Source organism: Diabrotica virgifera, chromosome 3 (genome assembly GCF_917563875.1).
Source record: "Diabrotica virgifera virgifera chromosome 3, PGI_DIABVI_V3a".
Lineage (NCBI taxonomy): Eukaryota > Metazoa > Arthropoda > Insecta > Coleoptera > Chrysomelidae > Diabrotica > Diabrotica virgifera.
Window position 1 is genome coordinate 36,151,610 of NC_065445.1, and position 15,164 is coordinate 36,166,773.

The following is a 15,164-nucleotide window of genomic DNA, read 5'->3' on the forward strand; positions in this document are numbered from 1 at the left end:
CCAGAGCCTGGTGCAATCCTACTTTCACATGAAATTTATCAGTCTCTCCCACATCTGTCCTAACACTAGTCGTTACTCCCTCATACATATCCCTCACAATCTTTACATATTCACCAGGGACTCCTTTCTTGTTGAGTGCCCACCACAGAATCTCTCGAGGAACTCTATTATATGCTTTCTCAAGATCAATGAATACCATATGAGCGTTTGTTTCTTTACTCCTGTATTTTTCCATCAACTGCCTTATAATGAATGTACTAAATAAATTGTAAACCTTTTAATTGTATTGCGCCAATGACCCTTTGAGGTTGAGGCATAAATAAAAAAACAAGCATTGTAGTCCTACACAAAATCTAGAGATTTATGCCAGTAGAAATGTCGCAACCATTCTATTGATGCGGGCATGACTTACTGGATGAGAATCTCTTGACGAAAAAAGATGAGAAAAGTCTGGTATTCCAATAGTACGCAGAGCTCGCTGCACTGCTTATCACACCGCTCTTGGAGCTCCGATCGTTCAGATTAGAAACTATCGGCATCTGTTTTAGGTGACAAGTTATAAGCTTTTTCCTTCTGACTCTGTGTTGTGCGGCTTACATCCAGTTTCCAGTACTGATGTCCGTAGTGTTTTTGGTCGTGGCCTCCAATCGACAATACGTTTTGTTTTGTCTATCGGTTGTCTGATAATGTGGCGACGTGTCCTGCCCAGATCCACTTTAACGACGCGATTCTTTCGACAGCGTCTGTTGTTTTTGTTTTACGACCTACTTCTTCGTTTTGGATTCGGTCTCTCAGCTTCGGAAGCTCACATGTCTGGTTGTCTCTGTCCAACTGAATTTCATGTCCCAAGTACTTATAAGATGTAGTCTGCTTAATATCCCTTCCATCAACAACAATATTACGATTTAGCACCAGATTAGTCATTATTTGTGTCTTGTTCATGTTAATCTTTAGTCCGACTTCTAAGGAAGCTTCTTCTTCTTCGCGCGACTAGGATTACTCCTGTTTGTCTGCCTCTTATTTTGTTTCAGTTGTTGTTGACTGTATATTGTCTTTCCACCTTTTCGGCGGCCTTCCAACGGGTCTTCTGCTATACGGCTTGTTGTTTTTACAGATGTTCGCTAATCTATTTGGTTCCATTCGGTTTACATGTTCGTTCCAGTTTTTCTTTCTTGTTTTTATCCACCTGTTAATATTTTGAATTTTGCATCGTTCTCGTATACTTCTGTTGCTTTGTCTGTCTCTTAATGATATGCCCGCTATTGATCTTAATACTTTCATTTCGATATTGTTGATTTGTTGTTTCGTCTTTCTTGTATCGGTCCTTGTCTCCGCTGCATATGTTAGGATAGGTCTTACTGTTGTCTTGTATACTTTTATTTTGCTTTCCGTGGTCAGATATTTGTTTCTCCATATGGTTTCTCGGAGGCAACCACTTACTCTTGCCGCTTTTGTTGCTGGTGTTGTGGTCTCTGTTCTTATATTCCTGTCACTAGTGATCTCTACTCCTAGGTAATTGAATTTCATTACTTGTTCTACAATTTTGCCGTCTATCTCTAACTTGCATCTACGCGGCTCTTTGCTTATCACTATACATTTAGTTTTTTCTACTGATATTCTCATATTAAGTTTATTTGCTGTGATATTGAAAGTGTGGAGCTGCCTTTGTAGGTCATCCTCGTTATCAGCAATTAGTACTGCATCATCGGCATAGCATAGTATCGTGATTTTATGCGCTCCCATGTGGTATCCATGTCGTTTTCTTACTTCGTGAATTATTTGATTCATCACCATATTGAATAACAACGGGCTGAGCGAGTCTCCTTGGCGGATTCCTACTTTTAGTTCTATGCATTCTGTTTCTCCTGTTGACATTATAACTCTGGTCTTGTTGTTCTTGTTAATTTCATTAATTAGCCTTATTATCTGGTGGTCTATTTGTTCAGCTTGTATTAAATTTAAGATATCATTTCGCCTCACCCTGTCAAAAGCACTTTTTAAATCTACAAAGCACATGTATGCTGATTTTCCATATTCAATAGACTTTTCTACTATTTGCCTGATAATAAAAGTTGCATCTATTGTGCTGCGGTTCTTCCGGAAGCCTTGTTGTTCATCTGCCATTTTCGCTTTTTCCTCCATTTTATCTTTTATGACTGCCGTCAACAATTTTAATGTGCTGTTCAGTAAGGAAGCGTAATATAATTTATTCAACATTATTGTTGCCTCGTCCATATGATCGGCTATAAGGACGATCTCATCTGCTAATCTCAAATGACTGAGCTTCTCTCCATTTATGTTGATACCATGTTCGTTCAGATCTGCTTTCTTACAGTCGTGATGATATCTTGCTTTAACAACACTTTAGCCCTATCAGCCGTCCGGAGATGACAATGAATTTTGTCACATATACTACACGTATCAACTCGTGTTGACTAGAAAATCCTTAAGAAACGCAGACCTTTAAAACTTATAGAAGACGAATCGGGATGCATTTACAAAAATGCTTTGAATTTGTGAATGCCCAAATCAGGGCTAATGTACTCTTTGTGGATTTAGCTCTTGAGTAATTACCAACATTCCTTGGGAAGATCAGATTTCCAACGACCAGATTCAGAAAACATTGGAGCAGCATGTCTGTTACGTTAACCAATATAACAAGTTTCACCCAACTTTTTCTTCTCGACAATCAGGCACAATATTTAATCATTAACATCAAGTGTCATTGAAAAGTGAAAAGCATATTATTGCTTGACATCGGCTGTCTTGCTCATTCTCATGCAAACCATGTCGTCTTCTTTGAACACTGCAAATATTTAAAAGCCCTATTGGAAAAGTGTCTTGTGTTTCAGCATCTCCTTGGTAGAACTTTTCAAAAAGAGAACGCCTCCTTTCGTACGCAACATCTTTACAATTCAACTTGTTGAAAATTATTAGGTTTATAAATATTTCAAACCTGTTCGTTGGTATATTTTTTGGAGCTACTTCAGTAAGTTTGTAGTTTGGCATAACGCTCCAAACGATTTGAAACGTTTCTGCTCATTGCCAAATGAACCACTGCCTATGGGTCTATTAAAAACAATGTATAATATATGAATAAATAAATGTAACCACCTATTAGATATGACAATTAAAATATAGTCAATAATAATTAAAATATTTTCTTTTTAGGCATCTTCAAACATGCTCTGAATGTCCACAAAAGTACCCCTGGATAAGGAATGAATTTGGACTTGATTGACAGAAGCCATTTTTATGTAATAGACTGATGTAATTTATGTTAAATCTATAGTAAATAGTTCATCACTTCTGACGGTATACATTAACGTTACATATTATTTGGTTTATGAATCAACAAAATGGTTTAACTACATTTTGTGCCCAATGACTGTCATTACTAATTCCGATGTAGAAACTTAGTTACAAGTGCAATTGTTCAGTTGAAAAACAAAATGAGATGTAAATTATTTATTACGATTATGTATATAGTATACCTAATATAATGTATTAAACTATAAAAACTGTTTTTTATTTTTCGTTGACCATTTAAGCATTAAAAATATTTCTATTTTTAACAAGGTTAAAGAAATAAATTAATCTACTCTGCTACACAATAGCAGAGTAGATTACAGGTATACAGAACTAATCTCTAATATATACAGTAAGGCCACAACAACGATCCAACTTGAACAGAACACACACCCCATACCTATCAAAAGGGGCGTTAGACAGGGAGATACGATTTCGCCGAAGCTCTTCAACCAATCTCTAGAAGACATTTTCAAGAGATTACAATGGGAAGAATATGGAATCATCATTAACGGCCAATACTTAAATCACCTAAGCTACGCTGACGATATCGTCATTATCGCTACAGACAAGGAACAACTACAAATAATGATACAACAACTAGACCACGAAGCCAGTAAAGTTGGATTAAATATGAATTACAGCAAAACAAAAGTGATAACAAATAAAGAAGATGAGTTAAGAATCGTAGTTAAACAAAACCAAATAGAGGAAGTGAATGAATACATATACTTGGGACAAATAATAAAATTGAATAGAGACAACCAAACACCAGAAATAAATAGACGAACGAAGTTAGCGTGGGCCTCGTTTGGTAAGCTCAGCTTCATATTGAAGAATAAAAAATACCCTCAATATCTAAAAACGAAAATCTACGACCAATGTATTCTTCCGGTCCTTACATATGGATGTCAAACATGGACGTTCACAAAAGCGAATATGGACAGAATTGCGAAAACACAAAGAGCAATGGAAAGACAAATGATCAACGTAAGACTGTCAGATAGAAAAAAAGAATTCCTGGGTAAGCCATATCACAAAAGTACTCGTCAAACAGCTAAACTAAAATGGAAATTCGCCGGTCATACGATTAGACAAAAAGACAAAAGATGGAATAAAATTATTACAGAGTGGAGACCATGGACATATAAACGAAAGATAGGAAGACCACAGATGAGATGGATAGATGACCTAAAACACCAAGCAGCCTCAAAATAGATGCACATGGCTCAGGATAGAGAAAGATGGAGGAGCGAAGGGGAGGCCTATGTCCAATATTGGATGTCGCAAGGCTAATAGATAGGTAGAAATAAATAAATAAAAGACTTACTCACAATCAATTTATTGGACCTTGGACGAGCGGTTTCGCACACTAAACTGTGCTGGTCATCGTCAGGTCTCCCGAAAAGTTACTTAAATGATGTCGATACAATGGTTAGCTAAAACCTATAGACATCTATAATCGCAATCAAGGAATAGATTGTGCATTACAATAAGACCTCCAAGGAAAGGAAACATTCCAGACTACAAAATTTGTTGTGCTGAATATCAACTAAGATAAGTCGCAGCCATATAATATTTTAAAGGTAACAGGAAAATCTTAAATATTAGCTGAATCGACAATTCACACAATCTAATTAGATTCATTAAAGCCACAATGGATGAAACTCAGACATATGTACGAATACAAAACCACCGGACAGTGTTAATATTATGTGTAGAGCATCAACAGGAGCCCAGGAAACAAACACAGAGTTAAAAAACGCAGACTAAAAGGCTAGGTCTGTAAAATAATTATACAGATGAGAAGAAATACTATATATTTGCAATCACGCCATACTGAACAACACTAACGTTTGTGAAGCAATTAAAATACAATCATCCTTCTTCTCGTTAGGTACTGCTTTTTAGATGTATTAATATCCACATTCTCGTGATTTTTCAATGTCAGTTTATGTTTATATTTATGTACAGCGGTCACTGTTAATGGTCAATAATCAGTTTAACTCAGGCTATTCATATTTACGAATTAAGAGTTTACATTATTAATATGTAAATTCTTGTCTTGTCGCCATCACTGTTTAATGCATACTCAGAAGAAATATTCAAAAAATCATTAGAAGATGAAGTAGCAGGCATAAAAATAAATGGCCTACCCATATGTGAAATTAGATACGCCGATGACACAATACTTATAGCAGAAACTATTACAGATCTACAAAGAATTTTAAATAAGTTTGTTGCAACAAGTGAAGAATTTGGTCTGTCACTAAACATAACGAAAACGAATTTCATGGTTATATCAAAGAAAAATATTAGAAACATCAATCTACACGTAAATAATAAGACGATAGAATGAGTTCAGAATTATAAATATTTAGGGACGAACATTTGTGAAACAAACGATTATACCAAAGAAATCCGAATTATAATAGAAAAGGCTAGAGGTGCATTCACTAATATGAAACAAATATTGTGTAGTAGAGACCTCAGCCTAAATCTTAGAAAGCGAGTACTAAAATGTTATGTATTTTCTGTTCTTTTGTATGGTGTGGAGACATGGACTCTCAATAAACAATGCCTCAATAGATTGGAAGCATTTGAGATGTGGACGTATCGAAGAATGCTGAGAATCTCCTGGATAGACAGAATAACTAATGAAGAAGTACTAAGGAGAATACAGAACAGCAGGGAGATACTGAATTCCATCAAAATAAAGAAACTTCAATACTTAGGTCATATAACACGTGGTAACAGTAACAGATATGAACTACTAAAATTATTTATGCAGGGAAAGATTCAAGGAAGGCGCAGCATAGGTAGGAGAAAAATGTCCTGGCTGAGAAATCTCAGAGAATGGTTTGGATGTAGCTCAACTGAACTCTTTCATGCTGTCAGGGCCGTGCGGTGCTATGATGCGGTGAGGTAGCCGCATCAGGCGGCATCATAAGGGGGCGGCATAATCAGTAAAATCAAAATACAAATTGAGCCATTCAATAATTAAAAGTATATATAGGACCAAGTGTCAGCCGAAAATATTTAACTGGTGAAGGTTTAACAGAACTTATTTTGACAAATTTGGAAAAAATAGTTCTTGATTTAAAACGGCTCAGAGGACAAGGTTATGATATCGAGGTTAATATGAAAGGAATAAGAAAGGGTGTGCAAAACAGAATATTTGAAAAATATCCGAAGGCGTTTTACGTGCCCTGCGCATGCCACCTTAGTCATAAATGACGCAGCGTCTTCTTCTACAGAAACAACAAACTTTTTTGTATTATAAAAGAACTATACACTTTTTTTCTGGTTTTACAAAGCGTTGGGAAGTTCTGAAAAAAACATGTGTCACAACTAACACTAAAACCGTTGAGTACTAGGGGAGACCTAGGAGAGTGGTGACAAATTTTACCTTATGGGCCATATCTCGGTCAAAAAACATTCCTCAGGTATGATTGATATGGAATAATTTAGTGCTATTCTTTCTGTTTTTAAAATAATTACCAAAATTTATTAAACTGTAATGTTTTCTGAGAAAATCAACCAAATCAAAGACCGCTACCGTTGTCACAACCCTCCTACCACCGAGGTAAGTTGTGACAGGTACAGAGGTGGGTTGTGACAGCATTGTATTTAATCTGTTAAGATATTAAAAATAGGTGTTAGATTTAAAATAAATTAAAATAAATAAATCGAACATCTTTTTAGGAAAAAAATACTTTAATCGTCCTTTAGTACAAACTAAAACAATATTTTAACATTCTCATAACTACCTAATTATATCTTTTAAAACAACTAAATATGCCATCGATACCATCAGTCTAAAGTCCTAATCTAATCTGATTCACAATTATGGCAAACGTAATGCAGTTCGTCTCCAGTACAATCTACGTGTGCCCAGCCTTTACAGTCTAGGCATTGAACCCACTTCTCTTTCGATCTGCTGTCTGCATAAGCTTCAAGGCAAACCAAGCAAAAACAATCATTTTCTGTTTCTTCATCGTCACTTGTTCTCTTCTTCTTAGGAGTCTTCTTGGTTTTTTAGGTTTATTCTCTCCTTCGCTAAATACACGCTTCTTAACGTTCTTAGTCTTCCTATTAGCCTCTATAGCGGCTATTTCGTTCTTCGTAGGAGTGTCAGTAAGGACAGCAGATTTGATTTTACGTCGGTTTGGTTGGCTGTTTTTTCTTGGTGGAGCTTTTGGCAATGGCCTAACTGATTCTGGCGAGAAGACATTAGAAACAGTGGTAAGTGGACTAGGGGCTGTAGATGTGGATGCAATTGGTTCAATATTATTCAAATATATATTGGTTCAAATTATTATTCAGAACTGTGGTATGGGCTGCAGACGTGGAGGCAACAAGTTCACTGGCATTATTGTTCACAACTGATGAATGGCTTGATGGCATGATCTGATCTGCAGACGTACCTGGAGTAATGGATCTTGCTTCATCATTGTCAGCTGCACCAGTGTTAAGATTTGGAGTTATGGTTCTTTCTGCTGGATGATCCACAATTTTTGAAACGGTTTGCTCTACTTTTGGATTGGGACGATCAGTGACTTGACTTGGCAGGAAATCAGCATCTCCAAATATGTCTGTGTTAACTGGCCATGTTCCAGTTGCAGCAAAACCAGCACTCATATTCTTTGTAGTGATTGCTACATCAAATCCACACTTTGCTATAGACGGGATATCATAAATTGTCATGACTTTCCCGGCATTGCTTCGCATCCAATTGTCGCAAGCTGTATTGATTGCTTTTTTTAAAGGCCCAAAAATAGTACGATCCAGCGGCTGTAGCTTGTGCGTACAATGTGGTGGAAATGTTAGCAAAATTATGCCATTGTCTCCGCAGAATACAATTTTCTTTAGAGCTATATGCGAGGAATGATTATCAAGGAGCAACAGAGCTCTTTCCTCTTTTAATGGTCTAACATGATTTTTAAAATGCTCAAGAAAAACATGAAAATCATCCTCTTGCATCCAGCCTGATCCATTAGCTGTTCCGATTGAACCAGTTGGGCCGTCCCGAATAAAATGGTCTTGAAATCGTTTACGTGGAAATATAAACATAGGTGGTATATAATTACCTATTGCGTTTCCAGCTAAAGCCAACGTTACCATGGCTCCTCTTTCTGCCGATGTCATCGCACTGACCTGTTTTTCACCGCGTCGTGCTATTATCCTATCAGGCTTTTGCACGGTAGTAATTCCTGTCTCATCGACATTCCAAATATCTTTTGCCTCAAGTTTATGTTTGTTTAAGACACCTGTGTAATTATCAAAAAAAGCAGCCACATTAATTTTATTAAAACTGGTGGCACGAGCAATGCTAGTGGCTTGAGGCAGTCTTAAAGTTAAATTGGAATGTCGTTGCATAAATAGCTTGAGCCACACTTCTCCTGCTTTTTCATTTTTCTCCCATGACTCTGGAATTTTTTTATTATATTTTTTGGCTAACTTATACGCAATGACTCTAGTTTCTTTAGTTGTCAGCCCATAATTAGATGCTGCACATGTTAGCAAATATTCGCTTAAAATATTCTCTTCTTCTTCTGTAAAAATGGTTGGAACGGTATAACCCATGGACGGAGCTTGACCTTCTGGGTTTGCTTGGTAAACCTCTTTCTTCTTAATGTATCTTGACAAAGACATGTAGTTTATATTGTAAGAGGCCGCAGCATCTCTTAAGCTTTTATCTCTTAACCTAACCTCTTCAAAGGCTAGGTCGTAGATTTCGACACTAGCAGTGCCTCTATCAGTTTTTCTTGTATATTTATTAGGCATTCTGAAACAAAAAATAGCCATTTAGTATGCAGTATACTACAGTGGCACACCTATAATCTTGCTCTGGAGGGGGTTTTGCTTGGGCACAGATTTTTTTTTGTATTGTCTTTGAAAGACAAGTTACATTTTCCTACTATTCTTTATATATTTTTATATGCCCTAGGAGGGGTTTTAACCCTCAAACCCGCCCCTGGGTGCGCCACTCGTATGCTATTATACACATGTGCCTACTAACACAGACAAATATTTAAAATTAATACAAAAACATTGTGGAAATAGTATAGCAGAAAAATGGAGAAAGCTAGGAGAGTTGTGACAGACTGTCACAACTCACCTAGGTGTTTAAAATAACGACTTGGTCCGAATAATAATTCATATTTTTCGAACACGATGTATATACAAAAGATCATTACAACGTTTTGAGACTTGAATAACCATACAACTTAAGAAAAAATAACACAATAATGCACAAATACTAGGACATTATATAAATTCAAATGAAATTTTGAAGAAAAACTTACTTTTTGGATTTTTTTGTGCACAGACGTCAAATTTACACAACCCCACTTCGTTCACCGCCAGTTGGTACTGAGACGAGTAGCGTGTCTGGAGAGTGACAAACAAGCGTTGTTGCCAATTCGCTCACTATAATAGTTGGGGAGAAATCGTCCTTGTCACAACTCACCTCTGTCACAACTCTCCTAGGTCTCCCCTACTAGATGGTTAAGTCGAATAGATGCATTGAAACCTCTCCTCTAATAAGATTTCAAATTTCTGAAATACATAATGCCTTATTCGAAATAATAGAAGACGTCAACAATAATTCAGAAACTAAAGTCAAAGCACGAGGATTAGTAAAAAGTATTAAAAATTATAAATTTATATGCGGTGTAGTTCTTTGGCATGATATTTTATTTTATATAAATTCAGTCTCGAAGATGTTGCTAGATGTAACTATTTTGTCAGATTGTGTAAAAATGTCAGAAACTATGGAAAAAATGAAAATTTACTGACAATTTGGCTATGACCAAATGAAAATTACTGATAATGAATTTGCAGAAAATCTTGTAAATAAGTTCCGAATTTCCTGCTGAAAACGAATATTGAGGCAAGAGAAAAATGCGTCAATTTGATCTGTGGATTAGGTCTCAACGGAGAAAGATAAATTTAAAGTAAATTTTTTCACCTATATTTTAAACATTGCCTTTAATTATTTGACTGATCGATTTTCGTTTTTAGAAACTCATAATAAAAATTTTAAATTTTTATGTGATATTTTTAAATTGAAGGAAATATAAGAAAAAGGAAAGATGATAAAATACTAGAAAAATACTAGAAAATATTCATTCAATACTTTTCATAAAAAAAGAATTGGATATAGAGGCAAATGATTTTCTAGAAGATTTATTGTTCTGAAGCTATTTACTATGAGATCTCTAACACTAGAATTTTAATGTCACCGTTGCATGTGGTTGTCTTTTTAAAGACAGATCACATGCTATGATTTTTTTGTGACGGATATTCTTGAGTTGGGGTTGATTTCATGTAATCGAATGAACTATCTTTCAGTAAAGTCGTCCCAGGAACGCAACTCATAAATATTGGCAATATCATTTTAAAGTCTTCTACTTTAAAATGTATCATATTTATCTGAATTGCCGATATAAATGAGTCAAATTAAATAAATTATTAGAAGAATTTTTTTTACTAAGCAACAACATTTTTGTTTCCATTAAGTAGTAGTATTTTGTATTTTGACAACGGCACCCGATTTGGGCGTCGAAACGTTAATAAAATTATTTTTTTCATTTTAATTGTGGCTTATTTCCCATATAAATAATTAATTAGAAGATTTATTGCATGATTTATTCCAAATGACACCATACTCCATGAAAACTTTAGAGGTTTTGAACTATTTGGGCCAAAATAAACTAATTTCTTTATACACAAATATAGTTGTATCACTAAGGGCCGATATTATCTGTTCCGATTAAAACCCGGTTAGAGGAATTTTGTCATGCGAGGTGCAGAAAGTACCGGCCCTAAGAATTTTATTAACACTCTCTCTCTCTCGGTAGCTTGGGGAAAGAAGTTTTTCAAAATTAAAAATAATTAAAAACTATTTACGAAGCTCCTTAAGACAAAGAAAACTAAAAAAAATTAGCACTTATTTCAATAGAGTCCTTAATAGCTGCTACTTTAGACTTCACCAATCTGATTGACGAGTTTACCAAAATTAAAATCAAAAGGATAAAATTGTAATTTTCATAAATTTTATTTAATATTAATACATATTATTTCATTTAATTTAAAGTATGTTTTGTTTTTAAAATAAAAGTTTTCGTTCATTTTGTGTATTTTCATTTAATACAAATAAATACTAGTATTAAGTTTCAATAATATTTAGGGGGCGGCATTTCGAAGACTTGCATCATATTGAAAAGATGTACCGCACGGCTCTGCATGCTGTAATGTCAAAAGTGAGAATAGCAATGATGATTTTACCATCATTTTCTTCTTCTTTACGTGCCATCTCTGCGACCTTCGTCGCAGAAGAAGAAACCGATCTGTCTGCTGCAGTAGGTACTGCAGATATCATCGACGATCTTGTCGAACGACACAGCTGTACCGTGGTGACCGGCTTTAATAAGTATTTATTTGTATTAAAAAACCAATTTTATTGGGATTAGAAAATCATATCTGAAAATTCGAAGTAGGACAGACATACCAATAGAATATCGAGAAGAGTGTATTCTCTACTGGTTTTATAATAGTGGGATCTTATACCAGAACTTACTCGATACTCAGGATCTAAAATCACAGACTAACTTTCTGTGTTCACATAAACCCAAAAAGGCAACAAAAAACAGATTGTTATTGTACAGAACTTTAACTTAAAAAAATTTGGTCGTAATACATTTATTAATAAGAGAATCTAAAGTTGAAAAACCTTTTCAATACATAAAAAGCTCCTATATATCCGAATTTAGTGACCTCTCACATTACGGTGACATTGAAGCATCCAAAAATAAACTCCAAACAATCAAGGTAAAGGAATACTTTAAAAGAACCTTCAATCTTAACTTTTGTTTGATAAGAAAGCAAATATCAGCTCTTAAAAGTTCCAAAAGTGGCAGTATCTACCCGAAATACGATTTCAACGCAGCAAAATGTGCAAAACCGTTCCTAAGATATTTCTTTATAAACGTCACGCAAACCGGTGAATTTCTCGAGAATTTAAGGACTCAAAGGAAACGTAAAAATTACTGGATTCTTAATTTTATACAGTATACCACAATAGTATGAAATTAATTCATTATTTCAGAAACAGACGACTTTAAAAAAAACCTTAAACCCTTCGTGCCGGACCGTCATTCGGCAAGTCGGCTTCTATATACGGATTCGAGCGCTTACCGAGCGGCTTCGCGCAGTCTGTTAAATTACAGTATCACACTACAACTAATTTAAGTTAATGTAGTAACAACACTAATTTTAGAAATAAAACTATTTTTATTAAAGTTATTATTCTACATAGTATGTGAGTTAAATTAAATTTTATCCATAAAATACCATTTTAAACAAAAATTATTAAAAAAGATAAACAAGATAATTCGGATCGAATTCCCCAGATTATTTTGTCCCAGTCTCCTAATCTGGGAAATTCTATCAGATTTATCTTGCAAGGGATAGTAAGGTAAGTTGTAAACAGCAGCACAGTAACTTCACCTCCCACATAATCCCATTAGTCAAACATCCAAACAACCTTATCACCAATCAAATTAACTAAATCTAATCTCCTTCTGGACATCACCCACTTTTGGGCGTGGTTTCCCCACTTTTATATTTGAATAAGGTAATTCGGACGGAACATAAATACCTGAAATATGATGCAGATGGTGACACCGCCGTGTATGGCGAACGAAAACTCATGATGCACCCGTGTGCATCACCGTACTAAGAGGACAGTCAAGCATGATGCACACGGGTGCATCACCGTACCGAAGGGGTTAAGAGCCCCCGCAAACTGCAGATTTTTTAATCGGCCGATAGTTTAATCGGGTTGGGCTGTCCATGATGGGTAAGCCCATCAAACTTTTTTGTCGGCCGAGACTGAATAGGTGTAATGTGAGCATCTGCATACCTCTTGTTTGAATGTTTCTCAATTGCTATAATATAGTCTGGGCAGATTATCGGAGAATCGGCCATTTCTGAAAAAAGTTATTTACGAGCAATTTTATTGCTGAAATCGAATCTTATCATTCCATATAGGTAATAATAATATAGGTATGCAAAGTCCGCAGATAGTGTGCTACTTTTTTATAAACAAAATGGGCCCGAAAATCGTGTTTTTTTTCAATTTTTGCTCTATAACTCCAAAGATTTTAACTTTACACCAAAACACCCAAATAAAAATTCACCGTAATTAAATTATACATAGAGGCGTGTTTTTATCGATTTACTTCGACGAATATTTTCTCCGGAAAATGCAGATTTTTCCAACAACAGCTTTAATTTTCAACTAAAATTTTAGGGAAGTAATTGTTAATTAATCAAATGAACAACTTGGTAGTATTAAATCTGTATTCGTATAGATTATAATTCCAGAAGCCTATAGGAATTGAATTAACAGTTTAGCAACAATTAAATTGTTAATTAAAAATTTACGGTCGCTATAATAACCACAATAATTATGATGCATAAGAATACTATATCTATCTAATGTACTTTACAGAATTGAAATTTGACTATTTAAGCGGCCTCAGAAATATTCTAAAATTATAAACATTTTTTTGGCTTATAAACAAAGAAAATATCTCGGGAAATATTAAATAACACGGTATTGGAAAAAAAGCGGCAGAACTCTTCTTTTAAAATAAAAACGTTTAATTGTTATGAGTGGTTCCTGAGATATAACCGGTCAAAGTTGACCGGCATTTACGTTAAAGATATAAAAATAGGATCATAATTTTTCAACCATCACCTTTTTATTTCGGTCCTCTTTCTCTACACCAATTTTCATATAATCCAAATACTCATAACATATATTATTATATTGAGTAAAAATTGCCAAAAATAGCAAAATTACAATCAAAAATTAGGTTGGGAAAATGGAATCTCAAAGTTCAAAATCGGTATACGTTAAAAAATGCATTTTCTCGGCTTCCCATTGAACAATTTTCTTCATTATTTTTTTGTTCTCAAGTAACTCGAGTAGAGCCATTGAAATAACGCATTACTAAATGTTAAAGATGTTTTTGTTTTGTTATAAAAGATTAATTTATTTATAAGAAAAGAAAACTACAACATATTTTTTCCAGTTGTAGACTTTTTTTAGATAAACTTACTAAAACGGAACCTTTTAACGTTAAAAATACAAATATTCTCATATGAAAGCTGTATAATTATTTAAACAATCTTTATTTAAACAAATTAAAAATTGTTGTTATAATAAATCAATTAATTTATTAAGAAAAAACAAAAGCAACTTTGACCTTTAATAATGCGTTAGTTCAATGGCTCTACTTGAGTTACTTGAGAACAAAAAAAAGAATGAAGAAAATTTCTCCATGGGAAGCCGAGAAAATGCATTTTTTTAACGTATAACGATTTTGAAGTTTGAGATTACATTTTCTCCAACCTAATTTTTGATTGGAATTTTGCTATTTTTGGCAATTTTCACTCGTAATATTGATAGTTTTTATTATAATAATACAGTAGAACCCCGCAAATCCGAACCCCGCAAATCCGAACTTTCGGCAAATCCGAACCAACGGAAAGTGAAAAAAAAATTTTAAACATTCAAAATAAAAATTTAAAAACATGTTTATTATTTGAGAAAATAATTACGTAAGATGCTAGCTACAGTATTAAACACTGCAACACTAATGGGTGAATAAAAGCGTCTAGTTAGACTAAACACAATCAATAAAGGAATGTGCATAATACACATTTCCCATGGTATACTATGAACGAAAACATTGACGAAGATAAGAAACATGAGAAACATAGTGTAATCAATATCCAGATTACAAATTAAATGAATCATTTACATGGCCGAATTCCCATGT

The 15,164-nt window shown here is 34.5% G+C and overlaps 1 protein-coding gene across 1 annotated transcript in view; it reads left to right on the forward strand.

The window, feature by feature from the left end:
- The window catches only part of LOC114345178 (chitin deacetylase 1), a 97,200-nt gene extending 93,679 nt beyond the window's left edge, over positions 1-3,521 (forward strand). Inside the window, exon 8 of the mRNA XM_028296002.2 lies at positions 3,172-3,521. Within this exon, the coding sequence (XP_028151803.2) occupies positions 3,172-3,241 (70 nt within the window). The 3' untranslated portion in view covers positions 3,242-3,521. The remainder of the gene's footprint in view (positions 1-3,171) is intronic.
- Positions 3,522-15,164: the final 11,643 nt, after the last annotated feature.